This window comes from Arvicola amphibius, chromosome 1 (genome assembly GCF_903992535.2).
Source record: "Arvicola amphibius chromosome 1, mArvAmp1.2, whole genome shotgun sequence".
Taxonomy (NCBI): Eukaryota; Metazoa; Chordata; class Mammalia; order Rodentia; family Cricetidae; genus Arvicola; species Arvicola amphibius.
Genome location: NC_052047.1, coordinates 112173571 through 112198065, shown reverse-complemented (window position 1 = coordinate 112198065; position 24495 = coordinate 112173571). Strand labels below are relative to the sequence as shown.

The 24495-nt window shown below is 39.2% G+C and overlaps 1 protein-coding gene across 1 annotated transcript in view; it reads left to right on the top strand.

Annotated features, from left to right (window-relative positions):
* Sbf2 (SET binding factor 2) overlaps window positions 1–24495 on the top strand; it is a 396726-nt gene that overhangs the window by 83029 nt on the left and 289202 nt on the right. Inside the window, exon 2 of the mRNA XM_038328033.1 lies at window positions 9252–9337. Coding sequence (XP_038183961.1) covers window positions 9252–9337 — 86 coding nt within the window. The remainder of the gene's footprint in view (window positions 1–9251; window positions 9338–24495) is intronic.

Sequence of the window (24495 nt, the reverse complement as noted above, 5' to 3'; positions counted from 1 at the left end):
CACTGAGTGGTTAGTTTTCTGTTGAGGATTTTCTGCCTTTCTCTTTCTTGTCATCCTTGAATCATTTAATAGGTAGTCCAAGTAGGAGGTACTTCTGCATTTACTTTAACTGACATGACCCACTCTTTTGTGGATATAAAATAGAAATCTGTCAGTCTTCTCTTCTTTATGAAAAATGTCGTCTCATGTAGTGAGGAGCTGCGGGCAGCCTGCTTTTCATCCCGCTCGGCTCCTGGCCACCAGCTAGCTTATGCTCCGAAATAACAACACACAAACTGTATTCTTTTAAACACTGCCTGGTCCATTAGTTTCAGCCTCTTACTCACATCTTGACTAACCCATATTGAATAATCTGTGTAACACCACGAGTGGTGTCTTACCAGGAAAGATTCAGCATGTCTGACCTGGCAGCTGGCTTCATCGCATCTGTCTCCCTGAGGAGAGGCAATGCAGTCTGTCTCAGAGAGCAGAGGCATGGCGATTTATCTCACTTAGGAGAGGCGTGGCATCTGACTGAGCCATCTACCTCACTTCCTTCTTCCTGTTCTGTCTACTCCACCCACCTAAGGGCTGGCCAAGGCAGTTTGTTTATTAGCCAATGAGACTCCTCCATCAGTCTCAGATTTTCCAACACAATCAGCGCTCCATATGGTGGTTATTACAACTTAAATATAAACTTGGGAAGTCAGTTTAAATATTCAAAATAACCCACAAAATCAAACAAATCAAAAATATTTGTTTAGCTTTTATAGGTGCCTCATTAAATTCCTCAAAGTGTCAGTAACAGCAATTTACCTATTTGTTATTTGAAAACCAAAACTTTATTGCTTTCTTTTTGTGTGGAGGGGTAAGTTTCTTTGTGTAGCTCTGGTTGACCCTGAACTTGTAATCCTCCTGCCTCAGCTTCAGACATGCTGTGATTATAGGCAGTTACTACTACACCTGGCTTCTTTGTACATTTTGTTTAGAATAAAAGATCATTTTTCCATTTTGATTTATACTTCCTAACCAAATTTCTGTCTTCAAATAAGAAGTCTTACCACTCATAAATTACATTTTTATGTGCATTTATAAATGTGTCAACATTTCAAACTAAGCCATCATGTTATTGAAACACTATATATTGTGAAATCAGTAAATAGTTTGTTGCTTCTGGAGAGATTTTGAAAGTCACACTCTACCAAGAAGGAACTTTTCTCTTTCAAATTGGACATAATTAAAGCAAACTAGTATTAATTAACCACTTAATTAATTGGCTCTTCAATCTTGGGTATTGATCCAGAGCTATAGCAAAAAGCAGGGTTTAGGGATATGGCTTAGTGGGATAGTACTTGACTAGCATGTGAGAGGTAACCTATTCAATCATTCAGGAGCTGGGGGAGAGAATGTAAAAAGCAACTTAGATCTAGCATATATTTTATATCTCCATTTTCCTTACAGATTATATTTTTGAAGTTCAGTTTTAAATTGATCCATTCTTTGATGTCACAGGCTAGTTTTATAACACCTGATCTATAGTATAGATCTGTGATTTTTTAGTCCTGGGATGTTTGACAGTGTTTGGAAACATTCCATTCTTGGTTATAATAATTTCCCTAAGGAGATGGTAAGTGTTGTGTTCCAATGAGTTGACACTGAGGATCCTGACAAACATACCACAAGTGCTCAAGGTAGCATTCCCCTCACTTAACACCTAACACTTTTAAGAATTACCTAGCCCAAGATATCAGTAGTACTGATACTGAGAACTCTGCCTAAATGATGGTAAGGTCTCAGGCTAGCCTTAAAAATGAACACATAACAGTACTTATAACCTATACTTGAGATTTGGTTTTAACAATTTCACTTGCCAGTTAAAATTACTTTCTTTATTGGGATATGGATGGCTGTCACTGCCGTGATGTGGTAAATGCCTAGATTTCGGGGCCTCTCAACTTTTCTTAACTTTTCCTGTGTTGGTGAATCTCTGTCAGTTCCTGCTAGGGTAGGAACTATCTGCTATTTCAGCATTATATTTAGAAGTACGTGTCTTTGTTTTTTTTTTTTCCTCATGGTTTATTTTTTTTTTATATTTAAAAATTTCCATCTCCTTCCCTCCTCCTCCCCCTCCCTCCCCTCCTCCTCCCCCTTCCCTCCCCTCCTTCTCCCCCTTCCCTCCCCACCCCTCCACCCATACCTCCCCTCCCTCCCTCTCAAGGCCAAGGAGCCATCAGGGTTCCCCACTCTATGCTAAGACCAAGGTCCTCCCAACTCCCCCCAGGTCCAGGAAGGTGATCGACCAAGCTGAGAAGGCTCCCACAGAGCCCGTCCATGCAGAAGAATCAGAGCCCAGAGCCATTGTCCTTTGCTTCTCAGTCAGCCCCGCTGTTGGCCACATTCAGAGAGACGGGCTTGGTCGCATGATCCATCAGTCCCATTCCAACTGGAGTTGGTGATCTCCCATTAGTTCTGTCCCACCGTCTCCATGAGTGAACGCACCCCTCTCGTTCCTGACTTTCTCCCTCATGTTCTCGCTCCTTCTGCTCCTCATCAGGACCTTGGGAGCTCAGTCCAGTGCTCCAATGTAGGGCTCAGTCACCTTCCCCATCTGTCGCCAGCTGGAGGTTCGCTCACGGTCCTGACTTTCTTTCTCATGTTCTCTCTCCTTCTGCTCCTCATCAGGACCTTGGGAGCTCAGTCCGGTGCTCCAATGTGGGGCTCTGTCATTTTCTTCATCTATCGTCAGGTGGAGGTTCTATGGTGATATGCAAGAAATTCATCAGTATGGCTATAGGAACTGGCCTTTTCAGGCTCCCTCTCCTCAGCTGCCCAAGGAACTAACTGGGGGCGTCTCCCTGGAAACCTGGGAACCACTCTAGGGTCAAGTCTCTTGACAACCCTCAGGTAGCTCCTTAAATTAAGATATATGCTTCTCTGCTCCCATATCCACCCTTCCTATATCCCAAGCACCCCATTCCTCCGAGCTCCCCCCGTTCTCCCCTTCACACTTTTCTCTCCCCATCTTCCCTTGGCCCAGTCTTGCCCAACCCTCAAGTTCCCAATTTTGCCTGGCGATCGTGTCTACTTCCAATATCCAGGAGGATTACTATATCTTTTTTTGGGAGTTCACCTTCTTACTATCTTCTCAAGGATCCCAAATTTACAGGCTCGATGTCCTTTAATTATGGTTAGAAACCGATTATGAGTGAGTACATCCCATATTCATCTTTTTGGGTCTGGGTTACCTCACTCAGAATAGTGTTTTCTATTTCCATCCATTTGCATGCAAAATTCAAGATGTCATTGTTTTTTACCGCTGAGTAGTATTCTAGCATGTATATATTCCACAGTTTCTTCATCCATTCTTCCACTGAAGGGCATCTAGGTTGTTTCCAGGATCTGGCTATTACAAATAATGCTGCTATGAACATAGATGAGCATATGCTTTTGTTGTATGATTGGGCATCTCTTGGGTAGATTCCCAATAGTGGAATTGCTGGGTCCTGGGGTAGGTTGATCCCGAATTTCCTGAGAAACCTCCACACTGCTTTCCAAAGTGGTTGCACAAGTTTGCATTCCCACCAGCAATGGATGAGTGTACCCCTTACCCCACATCCTCTCCAGCAAAGGTTATTATTGGTGTTTTGGATTTTAGCCAATCTGACAGGTGTAAGATGATATCTCAAAGTTGTTTTGATTTGCATTTCCCTGATAGCTAGGGAGGTTGAGCATGACCTTAAGTGTCTTTTGGCCATTCGAACTTCTTCTGTTGAGAATTCTCTGTTCAGTTCAGCGCCCCATTTTTTAATTGGGTTAATTGGCATTTTACCGTCTAGTCTCTTGAGTTCCTTATATATTTTAGAGATCAGACCTTTGTCAGTTGCAGGGTTGGTGAAGATCTTTTCCCAGTCAGTAGGCTGCCTTTGTGTCTTAGTGACAATGTCCTTTGCTTTACAGAAGCTGCTCAACTTCAGGAGGTCCCATTTATTAAATGTTGCCCTTAAGGTCTGTGCAGCTGGGGTTATGCGTAGGAAACGGTTCCCTGTGCCCATTTGTTGTAGAGTACTTCCCACTTTCTCCTCTATCAAGCTCAATGTGTTCAAATTAATATTGATATTGATATTGATATTAATATTGAGGTCTTTAATCCATTTGGACTTGAGTTTTGTGCATGGTGATAGATATGGATCTACTTTCATTCTTCTACAGGTTGACATCCAGTTATGCCAGCACCATTTGTTGAAGATGCCCTCTTTCTTCCATTGTGTACTTTTGGCTCCTTTATCAAAAATCAGGTGTTCGTAGGTTTGTGGTTTAAGATCCGGGTCTTCTATACGATTCCATTGGTCAACTTCTCTGTTTTTATGCCAATACCAAGCTGTTTTCAATACTGTAGCTTTGTAATAGAGTTTGAAGTCAGGGATGGTAATGCCTCCAGAAGAACCTTTATTGTATAAGATTTTTTTGGCTATCCTGGGTTTCTTTTTTTTCCATATAAAGTTGATTATTGTCCTCTCAATCTCTGTGAAGAATTTTAATGGGACCTTGATTGGGATTGCATTGAATCTATAGATTGCTTTTGCTAGAATTGCCATTTTTACTATGTTGATCCTCCCAATCCACGAGCAGGGGAGATCCTTCCATTTTCTGGTATCCTCTTCAATTTCTTTCTTCAAAGACTTAAAGTTCTTGTCAAATAAATCCTTCACTTCCTTGGTTAGAGATACTCCCAGATATCTTATGCTATTTGTGGCTATTGTGAAAGGTGATACTTCTCTGATTTCCCTCTCTGCTTCCTTATCCTTTGTGTATAGGAGGGCGACTGATTTTTTGGAGTTGATCTTGTAACCTGCCACGTTACTGAAGGAGTTTATCAGCTGTAGGAGTTCTTTGGTGGAGTTTTTGGGGTCGCTTATGTATACTATCATATCATCTGCAAATAATGAAAGTTTAACTTCTTCCTTTCCAAATCGAATCCCCTTGATTCCCTTATGTTGTCTTATTGCTATTGCTAGAACTTCAAGCACTATATTGAAGAGATAAGGAGAGAGTGGACAGCCTTGTCGTGTTCCTGAATTTAGTGGGATAGCCTTGAGTTTCTCTCCGTTTAATTTGATGCTAGCTGTCGGCTTGCTGTAAATAGCTTTTATTATATTTAGGAATGACCCTTGTATCCCTAATCTCTCCAAGACCTTTATCATAAAAGGGTGCTGAATTTTGTCAAATGCCTTTTCAGCATCTAATGAGATGACCATATGGTTTTTTTCCTTCAGTTTATTTATATGATGGATTACATTGATAGATTTTCGTATGTTGAACCAGCCCTGCATCTCTGGGATGAAGCCTACTTGATCGTAATGGATAATTTTTCTAATGTGTTCTTGGATTCGGTTTGCCAGTATTTTATTGAGAATTTTTGCGTCAATGTTCATGAGTGAGATTGGCCTGTAATTCTCTTTCTTGGTTGAGTCTTTGTGTGGTTTAGGTATCAGGGTAACTGTAGCTTCATAGAAGGAATTTGGCAGTGACTCTTGTGTTTCTATATTATGAAATACCTTAAGGAGTATAGGTATTAGGTCTTCTTGGAAGTTCTGGTAGAACTCCACATTGAAACCCTCTGGTCCTGGGCTCTTTTTGGTAGGGAGGTTTCTGATAACAGTTTCTAATTCTTCGTGACTAACAGGACGATTTAGAGCATTTACCTGGTCCTGGTTTAACTTTGGTATATGGTATTTATCTAAAAAACTGTCCATTTCTTTTACATTTTCCAATTTTGTGGCATACAGGCTTTTGTAGTAAGATCTAATGATTTTCTGAATTTCCTCTGTGTCTGTGGTTATGTCCCCCTTTTCATTTCTGATCTTATTAATTTGCGTGTTCTCCCTCTGCCGTTTGATTAGTTTGGCTAAGGGTTTGTCAATCTTGTTGATTTTCTCCAAGAACCAGCTTCTTGTTTCATTGATTCTTTGGATTGTTTTCTGTGTTTCTATTTTGTTGATTTCTGCCCTCAATTTGATTATTTCCAGTCTTCTACTTCTCCTAGGTGAGTCTGCTTCTTTTTTTTCCAGAGCTTTCAGGTGTGCTGTTAAGTCACCAATGAGCGCTTTCTCCGTTTTCTTTAAGTGGGCACTTAGTGCTATGAACTTTCCTCTTAGCACTGCTTTCATTGTGTCCCATAGGTTTGAGTATGTTGTGTCTTTGTTTTCATTAAATTCAAGAAAGACTTTAATTTCTTTCTTTATTTCTTCCTTGACCCAGGTGTGGGTCAGTAGTTGACTGTTCAGTTTCCATGAGTTTGTGGGCTTTCTGGGGGTAGCATTGTTGTTGAATTCTAATTTTAATCCATGGTGATCCGATAAGACACAGGTGGTTACTAATATTTTTTTGTAATTGTGGAAGTTTGCTTTGTTACCAAGTATATGGTCAATTTTCGAAAAGGTTCCATGAGCCGCAGAGAAGAAGGTATATTCTTTCCTATTTGGGTGGAATGTTCTATAGATGTCTGTTAAGTCCATTTGGTTCATTACCTCCATTAAGTCTTTCAATTCTCTGTTAGGTTTCTGTCTGATTGACCTGTCCATTGGTGAGAGAGGAGTGTTGAAGTCTCCAACTATTAGTGTGTGTGGTTTGATGGCTGCCTTGAGTTCTAGAAGTGTTTCTTTTACATAAGTGGGAGCTTTTATATTAGGGGCATAGATATTCAGGATTGAGACTTCATTCTGATGGATTTTTCCTGTTATGAGTATAAAGTGTCCCTTTCCATCTCTTCTGATTGATTTTAGTTTGAAGTCAACTTTGTTGGAAATTAGTATGGCCACACCTGCTTGTTTCTTAGGGCCATTTGCTTGATGAACCTTTTCCCAATCCTTTACTCTGAGTAGGTGTCTGTCTTTGTGGTTGAGGTGTGTTTCTTGTAAACAGCAAAATGTTGGATTCTGTTTTCGTATCCAGTCTCTTAGCCTGTGCCTTTTTATAGGTGAATTGAGTCCATTGATATTAAGTGATATTAATGACCAATGGTTGTTAACTTCAGTCATTTTTAGTAGTAGAGTTTGTGTGTTTCCCTTCTTCTAGTTGTGCTGGTGGAGGGTCGCTAGATGCCTGCGTTATTGTGGGCGTTGTTGGACTCCTTGGTTTGTGATTTTCCTTCTATTACTTTCTGCAAGGCTGGATTTGTGGCTGCGTAGTGTTTAAATCTGTTTTTGTCCTGGAATATCTTGTTTTCTCCATCAATGGTGAATGCAAGCTTTGCTGGGTATAATAGTCTAGGCTTGCATCCATGTTCCCTTAGTGTCTGTAGCACATCTATCCAAGCTCTTCTGGCTTTCATGGTTTCCATTGATAAATCAGGTGTAATTCTGATAGATTTCCCTTTATATGTTACTTGACCTTTTTCCTTTGCAGCTCTTAATATCTGTTCTTTATTCTGTATGTTTTGTGTTTTGATTATTATATGGCGTGGGGATGCTTTCTTTTGATCCAGTCTATTTGGTGTTCTGTGGGCTTCTTGTACCTTCATAGGAACATCCTTCTTTAGGTTGGGGAAGTTTTCTTCTATAATTTTGTTGAATATGTTTTCTGGGCCTTTGAGTTGTAATTCTTCTCCTTCTTCTACCCCAATTATTCTTAGGTTTGGTCTTTTTTTTTTTCTTTCTCATGGTTTATTTTTTTTTATATTTAAAAATTTCCATCTCCTTCCCTCCTCCTCCCCCTCCCTCCGCTCCTCCTTCCCCTTCCCGCCCCTCCTTCTCCCCCTTCCCTCCCCTTCCCTCCACCCATACCTCCCCTCCCTCCCTCTCAAGGCCAAGGAGCCATCAGGGTTCCCCACTCTATGCTAAGTCCAAGGTCCTCCCAACTCCCCCCAGGTCCAGGAAGGTGATCGACCAAGCTGAGAAGGCTCCCACAGAGCCCGTCCATGCAGAAGAATCAGAGCCCAGCGCCAATGTCCTTTGCTTCTCAGTCACCCCCCGCTGTTGGCCACATTCAGAGAGACGGGTTTGGTCGCATGATCCATCAGTCCCATTCCAACTGGAGTTGGTGATCTCCCTTTAGTTCTGTCCCACCGTCTCCATGAGTAAACGCACCCCTCACGTTCCTGACTTTCTCCCTCATGTTCTCGCTCCTTCTGCTCCTCATCAGGACCTTGGGAGTTCAGTCCAGTGTGTCCCAGATTTCCTGAATGTTTTGTGTTAAGAATTTGTTAGATTTGTTTAGTTCTTTAATCTGTGAGTTTATTTCCTCTATAGTATCTTCAGAGTCTGAGATTCTTTCTTCCATCTCTTGTATTCGGTTGGAAATACTTGTCTCTGAAGTTTCTGTTCGTTTACTCAGAGTTTCCATTTCCAGTCGTCCCTCAGATTGTGTTTTCTTCAATACCTCCATTTCATTTATCAGGTCTTGTACTGTTTCCCTTACCTGTTTGATTGCTTTTTCTTGTTTTTCTTGTTTTTCTTGTTTTTCTTGGGTATCTTTGAGAGATTTATTTATTTCGTCTACCTTTTTGTTTGTCATCTCCATTTCTTTATGGCAGTTTTTTACCTCCTGTTTAAGGTCCTCTATTATTTTCATAAAGTACTGTTTAAGGTCGGATTCTTCTATATCTTCTGGGGTAGGGTGTTCAATTCTTGTTGTTTCGGGATGTCTGGCTTGTGGTGATGTCATGTTGCCTTTCATGTTGTTGGAGGAGCTCCTGCATTGGCGCCTGCCCATCTCTTCCTTCAAAAGGAGCCCGGAGGTGTTTGGCGTCCTAGACCAATCTTTGCTGTGACTGAAACTGGTTGGATCTCCCCAGTGCCAGAGGAGGACCTATTCCTTGCGTCACAATCTGAAGAAGCCCGCACTCCCTTGCAAGAATCCTCAGACCTGCCTGGAGGCCAGAGTCTGACTCCTCTGGGTGGATGGCCTTAGAACAGGAGCAGGACACCTGAGAACACTAGGGAAAGCTTGGGAGACACAGGGACGCGAGAAACCGACACAAGCCTGCAGAGGGAAGTGGGGGTAGGGGGGTCTGTGCTCTCTTCCAGGGCAGGTTGCCCCAGGGTCCGCATTCACTCACCAGTTCAGATGGAATGTCAGGGCACAGGATCAGGGATTCCAGGCAGCCCAGGGACGCAGCCCAGGCAAAAGGGGTGTCTTTGTTTCTTAAGACTTAAGAAATGTTTACTCTATCTGTTCAAATCTTTTTTTTTTTTGGAAATAAATAGTAGTATAATGAGTAGTCATTCAGGATTTTCTACTGTCTTATAAGTGATTTATTTTGATTTTATCATCAGGGCCAGGAGGATGTTTGGGGAAAATAATTCAGAGATTCCCACAGCAGGACTGGGATGATACGCCTTTCCCACAGGGAATTGAATTGGTAAGTTGGTGGCATGCAGGCATGCCTTTATCCTTATGTCCTCTTTTTAAAAAAATTGCTACATTTTAGCTTATATTATAGTACTTTTCCTATTTAATAATTTTATTGTTTACTGTTATTATAAATAATTGATTATATGAATTATGGAATGTTTTATGCTATTCTTTTTCCCCATTTAAAGTTCTTTCAAGCATTACAGATTAATGATCTTTAATATATCCAGAAGCAGAAGAATTTCTCCAATTCTTTAATAAAGTTGGATTACAGACAATCATGAGCCACCATCTGGGTGCTGGGAATCAAGTTTAAGTCTTTTGCAAGATTAGCCAATGCTTTGAGTATATCTCTAGACCCTGTATTGTTTCTTTCTTTCTTTCTTTTTTTTTTTTTTTGGTTTTTCAAGACAGGTTTTCTCTGCAGCTTTTTTAGAGCCTGTCCTGGAACTAGCTCTTGTAGACCAGGCTGGCCTCGAACTCACAGAGACCCGCCTGCCTCTGCTTCCTGAGTGCTGGGATTAAATGCGTGCGCCACCACCGCCTGGCTGTTTCTTTTCTTATTAACATAGTTCAACAATATCCATTAGGAGTAAAACATGTTGAAAATTTTAAGTTTTTGTATCCTAGCAGATGACTCTCAACTTCACTGAGTGCTTAGTTTTACTTCTTATAATCCAGGCTAATATAAAGATAGATAGAAAAGGTGAATCTGAAATTTTGGCTTTGAAAATGGGAAGGAATGTGAGGATCCAAGGAAAGTGACTTTTTGGAAAGCTGCTTGCATTTTTGTCTCTCCTCTCCCACATGCCTCCACGAGCCAATAATCGGTCTTACTGTTTGAATAACCAGGCTTTTCTGCTATAAATGTTTTAAAACTGTTTCAACATTCCTTTTAGTAACTGAAAGGGCAAATTTTGGGTTCTTGATCGAATTTTCTGTAAGTGGAATGGTGGTACCATAGGTAAACAAAGCTTAGTTTTATATGTGATCTCTTGGCATAGCATTTCAAAACTTTGGAAACTAGTTAATACTTTAGAAATATTTAACATATTACATGTGCATGCCTCAGTGCTTGTGTGGAGGTCAGAAGGCAGCTTTTCAGGAGTCAGTGCTCTCCTTCTACTTTGATTTAGAGGTGGGGTCTTGCTTCATGTAGCTGCTGCGATGCATACTCCAGGCGTATTGGCTCTTCAGCTTCTTGCCAATTTTCCTGTCTCAGCTACAGTCTCACAGTCATGTGCTGTGATTGTAAAGGAGTGCCTTGGCATCTGGCTTTTTATCTAGTTTCTAGGGATCAAACCCAGTCTTCTGGCTTACGTGACAAGCACTTTTACCCACAGTTTTTTTTTTTTTTTGGTGACTATTTGTTTATTTATTTATTAAAAATTTCCACCTCCTCCCATCCTCCCATTTCCCTCCCACTCTCCCACTGCCCCTCCCCCTCCCTCTCCAGTCCTAAGAGAAGTCAGGGTGCCATGCCCTGTGGGAAGTCCAAGACCCTCCCCCCTCCATCCAGGTCTAGGAAGGTGTGCATCCAAACAGACTAGGCTCCCAATAAGCCAGTACATGCAGTAGAATCAAGATCCGGTGTCATTATTATTAGCTTCTCAGTCAGCCCCCATTGTCAGCTATGTTCAGAGAGTCCGGCTTGATCACATGCTCATTCAGTCCCAGTCCAGCTGGCCTTGGTGAGCTCCCATTAGATCAGTCACACTGTCTCCATGGGTGGATGCAACCCTCGTGGTCCTGACTTTCTTGCGCATGTTCTCCCTCTTTCTGCTCTTCATCTGGGCCTTGGGAGCTCAGTCCTGTGCTCCAATATGGGCCTGTGTCTCTTATCTTCATCCATTGCCAGATGAAGGGTAAGGCTCACAGTGAGCCCGTCCATGCTGAAGAGTCCAAGCCCATCGTCGTTGTCCTAGGTTTCTCAGTCCTCCTCCACCGTCAGCCACATTCAGAGAGTCCGGTTTGGTTGCCTGTTCCATCAGTCCCATTTTTGAAATTTTCCAACTTCGATTTGTTAGTGCCTGTACTTTTGTCAATTACAAAGTAAATTTCACTTTAAATATTGAAACTCATTTAAAAAACTGAATAAATTATTGCTAATTTTTGATGTAAGTTTTAAACTGTTATTGCCTTATGCTATCTTGCATAAGCTAGGTATATTATTCCATATCTGAACAGCATGACTTGTATTAACTGATATATTGTGTGATTGTAACTCTAATAGTAGCAAAAAGAAAGATGTCAAAAGTGATCTGTCTCAATTTCTAAGAAGTTTGTTATGATAGTCTCTTTACTGATGATACACATGAAAAGCACTTCATACCATTTCTAAGGTAGAATGACTTTGAGCATGTAACATTAAGGTTAATAACTAATAGTTATAAATAATTGGAGGAAGTCATAAAAACTAGATGATTGGTGGTAGTGTATTATTTTACAAATAAGTAAACTGAGGCTTAGGTAGTTTTCATAATTTCAGTGAAGTCTAACAGGTAGGATGCAGCAAAGCTAGTATCCAATTTCAGTCTTTTATTTATTAGTTTCAGTCAAGATACAGTGTTCTGGATGTGACTTTTTAAAAATTTTTTTTCATACAGGGTTTCTCTGCATGGCAGCCCTGACTGGCCTAGAACTTGCTCTGTAGACCAGGATGTTCTTGAACTCACAGAAATCTGCCTGCCTCTGCCTTCCTAGTGCTGGGATTGATTATAGGCATGTGCTACCACTACCTAGTTAGAAGTGACATTTTAAAACTGTGGTAGTATTTGTGTTCTAGTGGAAAAATAGAATCTGAAAGATAACTGCTCAAGATGAAAAAGAGGTTTATTTAGCCAATGACTTTGAAAATTGAATGTCCAAACAGAGTAGCTGTCTCTGTAGTGTGGGGTGCAATGGTGGAGCCTGTGCAGGAGGAAGCCATAGGTGCAGAGTGAGTGATACCAGGCCCTCTGTTTTTATAACCACTCTCCCATAAGAACTGCCAAGGGTCCTATGAGGGGTCCAGTGACCTTCATAAAGATTGTTCTCTTCTACTTCTTAAAAATTTTACCACTCCCTTCCAGACCCGTTCTTGTTAGTAGTAAATCCTTGCGGGGAAGCCAGATTATATCCAAAATATAGCTTGTGCTGTTGAATAGAGACCAGCTTACCTTATTTGAGGCAGATATGGGATCAGAAAACATATATTTAAATTGTTTTTTCTTGCTACCTATACTTCTCAGGCAACACACATGGTGCACTTAAATTCCAAGTGAAGGGCTAGATGTTTAACCTGAATAATAAACTTTGTAATCTGTAGAGAAGGATTTTACACATTTTCTCACTAATAAATAAAGGATGCTGAATTTATTCTTTCCATTTTTACATAAAGAATTTGTCTGCTTTTGTTTGTCGATGATGAGCTTTAATTTGGATAGATTTAAAAATAAAAATATGAAAATAAACTAAACCAAACATAATAACTGCTTTTCCAGTTCTGGGATATTTTTGTCTTTTCTCGTGCTTTTTAGCTATGCACAAAGCCACAGACAGTCGTATAAATAAAGTTCAAAGTTAATTTTAGTAACTGTATTTCAAAGAACATTAGAGAATTGTTTTTTAGGGGTATTCTATGGCTAACAATCTATGTAGAATTATAGCAACAAATATTTTTATTGGCTAGGTCTTGCACATCAGGAAAATAGCATTGTTTTGGCACTAGCTCCTTTTAAAGATGCCTTGTCTCTGAAGTTTATCTTTTATGCTGTTATTCAGAAAATTCATGGTAATAGTCACAGAAAGCCTTTAGTGAGGCATTTGTAGTGTATCTCATTCTCTTTGAGGATTAAAATGTTTTTTTTTAAAAAATTGTGGTTTGAAAAGTAAGCATTCAAATTTTCTAAATTTGAACTTTTAAAGAAATTAATTCAATTATTTAAATTATTTACCAGTGATTTGATTGTCTAATATGAATTTGGTGTTATGTAAGTTTGCTTTGGAGAAAAGAGAAGTAAAATCCATTTTCAGTATTCTGAAGATATAACATAGGAGAGGTAGACCAGTGTGTGATTCTCCTTGAGGGCAGAGGAGCAAGTTATAAAATGCCATCCAAATATGTGCATATTAAATGTTGTTGGGCAGGGAACCGAGTGAAGAAAGAATATAAGCAATTTTTTCTTTTCTGTCCTTATTTTGAAGAAATATTCAGGACAGGAGAATTAGAGCTTACTAGAATTAGAGTTAACTAAGGTTTGGAGTTATGATTTTTTTATCAAAGAAGATATAGTGTAGTAGGTGAACATATATAAGTTTTTGCATGTAGTTATAAAGAGCTAGCTGTGCAAATTATTATTTAGAATAAAAATATGTGGATAGTATGACCAACAAAGAGGTTTGGAAATACATGAAACAACTTTAAAAAATTACAAAATATAGTCTAGTTTCATCTAAACCATGTGTGTTAAGGGTGGACGCTAGGTGATAAATGTAATATTAAAGGCGATAGAGTTTTCGATGTGAATTCGTGCGATAGAGTTTTCGATGTGAATACGTGTGGAAGGATACTTGATCCTGTTACAGTCAGGGTACAGACATAGGAATTTTGGTGTACAATGAGAAGACATGGCTTTACAACATAGTAAGGACTATAAAAAGAATTTTATTTTTTTTCTTTTGTTTTTTTCCTCATGGTTTATTTTTTTTATATTTAAAAATTTCCATCTCCTTCCCTCCTCCTCCCCCCTCCCCCCCCCCCCTCCCCCCCCTTCCCTCCCCTCCTTCTTCCCCTTCCCTCCCCTCCCCTCCACCCATACCTCCCCTACCTCCCTCTCAAGGCCAAGGAGCCATCAGGGTTCCCCACTCTATGCTAAGACCAAGGTCCTCCCAACTCCCCCCAGGTCCAGGAAGGTGATCGACCAAGCTGAGAAGGCTCCCACAGAGCCCGTCCATGCAGAAGAATCAGAGCCCAGAGCCATTGTCCTTTGCTTCTCAGTCAGCCCCCGCTGTTGGCCACATTCAGAGAGACGGGTTTGGTCGCATGATCCATCAGTCCCATTCCAACTGGAGTTGGTGATCTCCCATTAGTTCTGTCCCACCGTCTCCATGAGTGAACGCACCCCTCTCGTTCCTGACTTTCTCCCTCATGTTCTCGCTCCTTCTGCTCCTCATCGGGACCTTGGGAGCTCAGTCCAGTGCTCCAATGTGGGGCTCAGTCACCTTCCCCATCTGTCGCCAGCTGGAGGTTCGCTCACGGTCCTGACTTTCTTTCTCATGTTCTCTCTCCTTCTGCTCCTCATCAGGACCTTGGGAGCTCAGTCCGGTGCTCCAATGTGGGGCTCTGTCATTTTCTTCATCTATCGTCAGGTGGAGGTTCTATGGTGATATGCAAGAAATTCATCAGTATGGCTATAGGAACTGGCCTTAAAAAGAATTTTAAAAGTTATATTTAAAGCAAAACAATTGTATATATCTGGATAGAAAGTAGTAGTGGTAGTCACAGTTTTGTTTTTCACTCCGTTTTTTTCCTTTGAAGTAATGAAAGCACACATAGGGAGTCTAATGATGTCTAGGAGGCACATCTAAGTAGTTAATTCTTTCTGTAACTATCTCTGAAGAAGAGAATGCAGCCCGTCTTTGTGATCAACCTTTCACATGCTAAGTCGTTTACTTACTCCGTGCTAGAATTTCAGTTATGTAGTTCTACTTAAGGAGCACTGTTAATCATTTATGATAGAGGATATTTTTTCTCTTGTCAGCCATTTCAGTACTGCTCTCAGAATCTGCTTTAGACAAAGCTTTGTTGCCATGTTGGATACAGCTAAACCTTATGCTTTGAAGCCTTAGAATAGAAAGATGCAGAACTACATAGGCCTAGCCCACTATAAATTTATGTTGTTAGCCATCAGCCTTCTCATTCTGACGTGCCCATCACCTCATCTTTGTAGGCCCTTCTGCACTTGTACAGGCCCCGTTCCTTTCTGTGCTCTTTCATTGAATCTGACCTAAAGGTAAAATCTGAAAGTTGTAATGGCTTGTCATGGCTATTTTTTCTTTTTACATACATTAAGGATAATAAATGGGGTAAGTAGGAGCACACTTTTTCATCTTCAAAATGAAGTCCGAGGGTATTTTGGAAATCAACAGTTCATCTGGTGGAAATCTAAGAGAATGCATGGAAGATAATAAAAGTGAGTTTAGGGATATACTTGAAGGCAATGTGTATATCACTTGAACTTATATGCTATTATTCAGATATCAGTCATATACCATTAGCTATAGTAAAGGATAACAGCTAAAACCTAGATGTGTGCTTTGGAAAAGAGAATAAATTTAATGAACAGTTTTTCTTTGCTATTGTGTTTTTGCAGATTCTAAACATCTTCTCTCTATTATTATTCTACCTGATCACTTTAATTATTTGACTAATTAAGACAAGTCTGTTATCCAGTTTAGGCTGGCCTTAAACTTAACTATGTAGCCCAAGTTGGTCTAGGACTTACAGTCCTCCTTACTTGACTGTCCAAGAATCCTGGAATTATAGCCATATACCAGCTTAACTGCATTTCATTTTTCTTTTTAAAATTGCATTTATTTATTTACCATGCATGCCTCTGTGTGTTTGTATGTGGGGGGAGACAGACAGAGAGACAGAGAGATGAAAAGACAAATGAAGAGAAGAGGCAGAGGAGAGGGTTGTGCACATAGGGAGAGCAGAGGACAACATGATTTTTTTTTGTTTTTGTTTTTTTTTTTTTTTTTTTTTTTCTTTTTTTTCGAGACAGGGTTTCTCTGCGGCTTTAGAGCCTGTCCTGGAACTAGCTCTTGTAGACCAGGGACAACATGAAAGAATAAGTTCTTTTTCCACCATGTGGATGCCAGGGATTAAAGACAGGTCAGCAGTTTACCATCCACCCCTGATTTTTAAATGTCACTAATTTATTCTTTGTGGTATACTGTTTTTGTGTTATATCTTGTATAATAAACTATTAAATGTAATTAAAATATTTTCTTGAGTTCTGTGAATTGTCCTAGCAAATGATCGAATCTGAGGCAGAATTGCAGGAACTCTTAAATTTCTGGGCAGATTATTTTTCTTAATTTTAGCTCTATTTACTTGGTTTCTGATGTGGGATGTCCTGTATGCAGTGAATATGTTTTATTACCATTGGTTGTAGCACGAATAATAAAAACCCAGAGACAGATATTGGGGTTCAGCCTGAAGATCAGAAAAGCAGAACAGCCAACCACTAGAGAGACCTTTTACCTCTACCAAATCTTCAGACCAAAAGAGTGAGATCCTGTCTCCACGAATCCTCAAACTCCACACTCTATTATAGAGTTCCTGTCTCCTCCCCCTTATATTCCTCTCTCTGCCCAGCCATTTCACCCTTGTCTCCACCTCCCTAGTGCTGGGATTAAAGGCGTGGGATACCAAGTGCTGGGATCACCTTTGTGTGCGCTCTGTTTCTCTTTTAGACAGATTCAATCTTGTGTGGCCCAGGGTGGTCTTGAAGTCACAGGGATCCTGTAAGACTGACTAGTATGACTGCTTTGCCCTTTGTTCTTCAGGCAAGCTTTATTTATTAAAACACAAATAATATACCACTGTATTGGTTAATAAAGAAGTTTATTTGGCCAACAGCCAGAAAGAATAGAGCCAGGGAGGAAATCCAAGCAAAGGTTAAGGAAAAAGTACTTGATTCCTAGTCATGCTTTTGCCTATTGCTTTCTTCATATCACCATTCCCTGTAACTTAATTGTATCTGATACATATCTCAGCGAGAGTGAATTAATATTTTGGTTTAACTAGTAATAGGTTTTCAATGTGAATGAGTTCTGGTGATAGACTGAAAACTTGAATCAAAGGTAGCGCTTACCTAATTTTACTTACAACATCTTTCCCTAATTTTAAAACTGAAATTAGAATAACTAATTAAACCAGAATGTTTTCTCATAGTAAATGGGATTGGAAAAGATGCATAAACTGGGGGCTATTCTGAACAGATTGCAACAGTTACTTAAATACACTGTTGTATTGTATACATGTGTATGCCATACATAGTAGAAGATTAGAAATTACACAAATCCATCAGTAGAAAGTAGTTTATTTTCTACTATGTCCAATAGCCATTCATCGGATTATAACACTACTGTTATGAAGGGGAAGCTACAGCATAAGATCCACAGATAGATACACGTCTAGGACAAGAAGCTGACATCACTATCATTAGGGAAATGAAATAAAAGCCATTGTAGATTGTGGCCATGACTACTATTAAGTTGTTGTTGTTATTGCCATGACTACTATTAAGTTGTTGATATTATTTTTGTTATTATTATTATTGTTATTATTATTAGCCTGTGTGGCTATGTATACATGAGAACAGATGCCCTTGGAGGCTGGAGATGTCAGATCTCCTGAAGCTGGAGTTATATGTGATTGTGCTAGGAACTGAACTCGAATCCTTTGAGAGCACGCTTAACAGGTGAGCCACCTTTCAAGCCCCCATGGCTACTATTAAAACAACAGAAAATAAGTGTCATCTTAGGGGGAATTGAAATCCTTGTGCACTGTTGGTGGGAATGTAAGATAATGCTAATGCTGTGGAAAACGGCTTAGCAGTTCTTCAGTAAAGTAAAATTACTCTGTGACCCAGCAGTTTCATTTCTAGGTGTATTTTAAAGAACTTAAAGCAAGGAATCAGGTATTTGTACTCACATGTCCATAGCAGTGTTGTTCACGATAGCCGAAAGTGAAAGGAACTTAAGTGCCAGAGACAGACAGACGAATGAGTGTTTAGTAGTACATTCAGTGGAATATGTTCAGCTTCAAAAATGAAAGAATTATTGATAAAAGTGTCAGTTGGCCTTGGAAACATTATACAGTGGGAAACAAGTGAGCCACTAAAAGACAAATACTCTATATTTTCATTTACAGATAGCATTTAGAGTAGCCAAATTTATACAAACAGAAAGTAAAATGAAGGTATTCAGTAGGTAGGAAAAGGTCAAAAAAGGTAAATTGTTTGCGGTCAGAGATTTTCATCTAAGCAAGATTGAAAAAGAGTTCTGAAAATTGCTTGCCTGATAATGTGGATGTATCTACCACTACTAAACTATAAATGTGAAAATGGCTCAGGCAGTTGGTTTTTTTTTGTTTTTGTTTTTGTTTTTGTTTTTGTTTTTTCGAGATAGGATTTCTCTGTAGCTTTGGAGCCTGTCCTGGAACTAGCTCTTGTAGACCAGGCTGGTCTCGAACTCACAGAGATCCGCCTGCCTCTGCCTCCCGAGTGCTGGGATTAAAGGCGTGCGCCACCGCCGCCCGGCTCAGGCAGTTGGTTTTATGTTACATGTTTTACCAGTTACTTTAAAAAATGTATGATGTGGACTTTTTTGTATAGACCTAAGATAATGTCAAACACAGTATAAGGAATTGGAGACATAAATCCTCAAATAGTATATAGCTTTCTTCCTTAGGGTTTCTATTGCTGTGAAGAGACACCATGACCCTGGCGACTCCTATAAAGGAAAAAATTTAATTGGGGATGGCTTACAGTTCAGAGGTTTAGTCCATTGTCATCATGGCAGGAAGCATGGTGGCATGCAGGCAGGCATATTGCTGGAGAAGGAGCTGAGAGCTCTACACCTTGTTTCCACAGGCAGCAGGAAGAAACTGAGATCCACTAGGCCTTGCTTGAGCTTCTAAGACCTCAAAGCCCGCCCCAGTGGCACACTGCCTCCAACAAGATCACACTCCAGCAAGGCTGCACTTCTTTCTTCACAATGCTACTCCCTGTGATCCTGTGGGGGTCATTTTCTTTCAAAACAGTTTGTAAAGGAGAGAACAGCTGTTTATTTTCCCTTGTTTCGAGACACATTGTAAAGCTTCATAATCAGCGGGGTGTGGTACTGGTTTAGGGATAGACATGTGTTAATAGATTGGGGACAGTGTAAATCGATCTCAACAGTTTCCAGGAATAATGTGGTTACGGAAGAGATGGCTCAGATAAATACTAGTACAACTGATTGTTCATCTGAACAATTAATCTTGATCTATTTTTATACTATATAGAGAAATCAATTTAAAACCTGTCATAGACCCAGGGTAAAAGCCAAAGGCATAACTTTAAAAACAAAGTATAAACATCTTTGTGACCTTTAAAACGTTAGGTCAGGATTTTTAAAGTAGAGCATCTAAAACATGGCAATGATATTTCTCAGGTATTTTTGAAAACTCTTGAAAAATATTGTATACAATATGGTGGTTAATAAGATAAGATGAAGCCTTATTTTGTTTTGTAAGTTTTTCTTGGTCCTATAAATTCTCTGGATACTGCTTGTACCTTCCGTATTTTGTCATCTACCTTTAGTGAGAAGGGGGGCACCAGAAGCAAAAAAGGGATACAGAATGCCATTTCAGCAGCTCTCTTAAGAACGCAGAGACAAGTTTTTTTGTTTGTTTGTTTTTTTTTTTTTTTTTTTGAGCTAACATCTTCTGCCTGATACCAGATCTTCTGCAAATTGGAATTTTGGCTGCATCACTGCTGTAGATGATGGCAACTTAGGTGCTAAAAGCATATGTGAAATACCTTGTAATATGAAAGAAAGCATCCTGGCCATTTATATATCTGTTATACTGTGTTTGTGTATATACACATAGACATTGTTTGCTTACAAGAGGCACTGGTGGTTAAGAGAGACTATGGACTTTAGTTCATATACACTAATTCCAGAGGTATCTGCCTAGTGATGTTTCTATACTTCTTAGCCCCCTCCCCACTGCCCCTTTACTATTTGTCTGGTAAAGTTCTTTGGTCCAGACATCCTGTTCACTGTGTGAAATATGCTTTTTTTGGTTGGGGTTTGTATTGTTATTTGAAGATTCATATGCAACCTTTTTAGTTATTGATATTGACGCTTATAGTTATTTGCTAATAAGGTGGGCTGACTTAAGTACTTAGAATGACTTACAAATATGTTGGTTTTTTTTTTTAAAAAAAAGAAGTATTTGGTGGCCTCTAGTGGTGGCACTTAAATGTCTGTTAAAAAGTCACTAATACTAATATATGGATTTCCTAGGGAGGAGCACTAAAGTGGCAGAATAAGCACACATATACATTTATTGGAGCAAATTTTTGTTTTTGAAAAATTAAGATTAAAATAAGTCAATTACAAATTTGTCAGTGGTATGGCTGTATCATTAATTAATGATCATTACTGGATTCCTTTTCAAGGAAAGGCATGGAATTTCTGTCTCCCTTATTTTTTTTCCATTCTTTCGTAAGATTTTGCTTTGCATTCTAGACTGGCTTTTAACTTTAAGTCCTCCTGCTTTAGCTTACCCAGAATTAGATTTCAGGTATGTACTAGCCTGCTGGGCTGCACATGCATCTTAACTGGGAAATATTTCTCTGTAGATTGTACTTCATGTTTAGTGTTTATTACATTGCATTTCAATGATGGGATTTATGGGATAATTTCTGATACTTTCAATATAATGCATGCTACAAAGAGACATAATATCTTACATATTAATAAAAAAAAACCCTTAAATGACTAATTGTGGCTAGCTTAAAGATTTCTAAGTTAGTCTAAGAATATCTGGAATCTGAGCCTTATTTAGCAAGTTAGATATATGATGCCAAAAATTGAGAAATCCACATAAAGTCAATATTTGGAAAACTAAGGAAAACATAGACACTTTTAGTACAGTTAAATGTGAAATTTCTGTTCATTCTAAAAATTAGCCATTGAAATCTGGAGAGATTTAATAGCTTGTCCTGTGCCACATAGCTTTTTCTTAGTTGCTAAGATAATAAATTGTGATCTTTTGACTCTGTTAAAACTAAAATATTCAAGCAAGGTAGTGGTGGCCCACACCTTTGATCCTAGTAGGAGGCAGAGGCAGGTATATCTCTGAATTTCAGGACAGCCAAGTCTATACAGAGAAACTTTGTCTCAAAAAAAAAAAAAAACCAAACAACGTAAATAAGTAATCAAACAAAAAGCAAAACAATAGACAAACAAAAATTCAACCAGCCAAAAAACCAAAATAAAACCTAACAAAACACTAAACTATTCTATGTGGGTTTAGACTGTTGCTCAGTAGCAGCACATTTACCCAGCACACACATATTGCTTAGTTTGGTGTGTGTGTTGGGAGATGCTCATTGTACTAGATAGAGCAAACTGATTTTTAATTTTTTTTGTTAAAAATAGGACTAATCTTAGATTCTAATTAATTAAGTAGCATTAGAAAGACAGTAGTAGGAGCTGGGGAAATGGCTCAGTGGTTAAGATCACTGGGTCTTCTCCAGAGAACCTGTGTTTGGTTCTCATAGCACATGGTGGCTCACAGCTGCTGAACTTAAATTTCAGAGCATCTGACACCCTCTTCCGGCTTCTGATATACATGATATACAGACATGCATGTAGACGATATACTCATGCACATAAAATAACAAATAACTTAATAAAAAGTCAAAAGACAGTAGTAGGAAAGCATTTTATTATTAAAATTTGAAGACTTAATGATGTAGCTACAGAGTTGGTGGCTCTTAGTTTTTATTTTATTATTATTTTTCATTTTATTTGTCCAAAGATAGACTTCATTTACAAGAAACATCCATGGGGTTTTGGACTGGGGAATTACGGCACCAATGGGGCTCTAATGAAAAAAGTTTGCTTTTGCAATTGAGGTTATAACTGAATGAAAGATACCGTTAAGGATATCTTCTCCAGTTTAGAGCTATGTAGTTAGTTTAGAATGAGAAATAACCTGTCAAAAAACCTGAGTAAGGAATGCTATTCATTTTTTAGGCAAGTACAGCTTTTATTAAATATATTTTGGTTATATTTTTCCATCTCCAAATTTCTTCCAGATCCTACTCACCTTCCCTCTCACCTAACTTTGTTTTGACTCTCTGCTTAAAAAAAACACAAAAATAAGGATCAAAGCAGATACCCAGTAAGATATCCCACCTCACCCTCAAACCAAAACAAAGCAAAAGCCCTCCCCCTAAAAACATGGAGTTTTGTGTTGACCATCTACTCCTGGGCATAGGGCCTGCACTGGAGGTGATTGATAGAGCCAGTGACACGCCATTGGAGACAATTAATTTTTCTTTTGCCAGCAGGCATCAATTGCAAATAGCTTCTTGGTTAGGGTGGGACTTGTTTTTTTATATAGTCAATTAGCATGCTTCCTTTTGTTTTTTGTTTTATGAATATGGGTCTCTGATATTTGCTGTGTAAATGTTTACATTTGGTAGATTTTTTTTTTTTGTTGGATTGTTGCCCTTCTTATATCTTCTGACTAGCTTGGTTTGAAGTCCACTATATCAGATACAAGAATATATGTGCTTGCTTATGGCTTCCATTTACTTGATAGTTGGTTTTCATCTGTCAATACTTAGGGTTTTTTGGGCATCTTTGGTAGCTTAGTGTGTTTCCTGAAGATAATACATAGTTTTTATTTCTTCAAAAAACTTTTTTTTTATGTTTTGGGAGTGTCATCTAGTATATTTTGATAATAATCATCCTGAATCTTCGCCTTAACTCCTCTCGGATCTACTCCACTTTCTTTCTGCCCAAACTTTAGTATACCTTGAAAAAAATTAATAACCCACTGACTTCAGTTTGTGCTATCTATATACTTCTGGATGTGGGGCCATCCAGTGTAGCATGGTTAACTTATCAGGAACTATATATGTAAAGAACCCTTAACAAAATTGGTTCTCCCTCTTCCAGAAGCCATTAGCTGTTTGGAGCTTCTCAGTTAGGGACAGGAGTCCATGAAGCCCTCTCCACTCCGTGCTAGAATGTTTACTGAACTGGTCTTGTCGAGGTCTGTGGAGGCAACCACAGCTGCTGTGAGTCCATGAGAGCAACAGCCCTGTTATGTCCAGAGGACAGCATTTCCCTCAGGTCTTTCCCTCAACCTCTGGCTCTTAGGGTTTTTCTGTCTCCTCTCATCCCCTGAGCCTTGAGGATGCGGTGAGATGTGGATGTCCCGTTTGTGGTTAAGTACTCCATAGTCACTTATTCTCTATGTTTTCACTAGTTCTGAATTTCTGTGTTCTCTGTCCACTGCCCAAGGAAACTTAATCTGATGAAGACCAAGAGTTACACTAATCCACTGGTAGAGACATATGTCTTTAGAGGGCATGTTAATACTTTGTCCGTTTAGCAAAATAATAAATAGGGTAGTAAATTTATCCTTGAGTTCTGTGAGATCCTCAGCCATGAATGGGTTCTTGGCCAGGTTTATAGTATTAGACAAGTGTTTCCTCCTGTGGAGTTGGCCTTAAATACAGGGTTATGATGTATTTATTAGGGTTTCTGTCTTCATTAGGGTTTCTTTTTTTTGTGTATGAAGAAAGACCATGACCATAGCAATTCTTATAAAGAAAAACATTTAATTGGGTGGCTTGCAGTTTCAGAGGTTTAGTCCACCATCATCATGGTGTAACATGGTGGCATGCAGCCAGACATGCTGCTGGAGAAGGAGCTGAGAGTCCTACATCTTGACTCACAGACAACAGGAAATAGTCTGAGTGTCACACTTGAGTGAATTTGAGCAAAAGAGATCTCAAAGGCTGCTCCAACACTGACACACTTTCTCCAATAAGGTCATACCTCCTAATAGTGCTACTCCCAATGAGCTTATGGGTGTCAATTTTAAACTGCCACATCCTTGTAACATTCAAGCCACTGTTGCACCCATAGGCAAATCTTAGCAGGCTAGTCATTATTACAGTTCACAGTTGAGAATGCCTGTTGATATTTCTTTTCTTTTCTTTTAACTAAAAGAATAAAAAATGATTAGTAAGTTATGATACAGCCAATTATTTTTAAGTCCTTTCTATAATAGAGTATGCCCTGTCCTGGGGGAAGGAGAAAACAACAACAAAAACAGACTAAACGGATGTGTCAGGGCTGGGGAGATGGATCAGCAGTTAAGAGTACTAGGTACTCTTCCAGAAGACCTGGGTTCAATTCCCAGCACCTTTGTGATGGTTAATTGCCATCTGTAATTCTAATTACATGGGATCTGATGCTCTCTTTTGGCCCTCTATGGTTCTAGACATGCAGAGATGCAAGCAAAACACCCATACGTATAAAAATAAGATAATAAAATAATAGTAATTTAAAAAACAGATGTGCTGTGCCCCTGTCGAT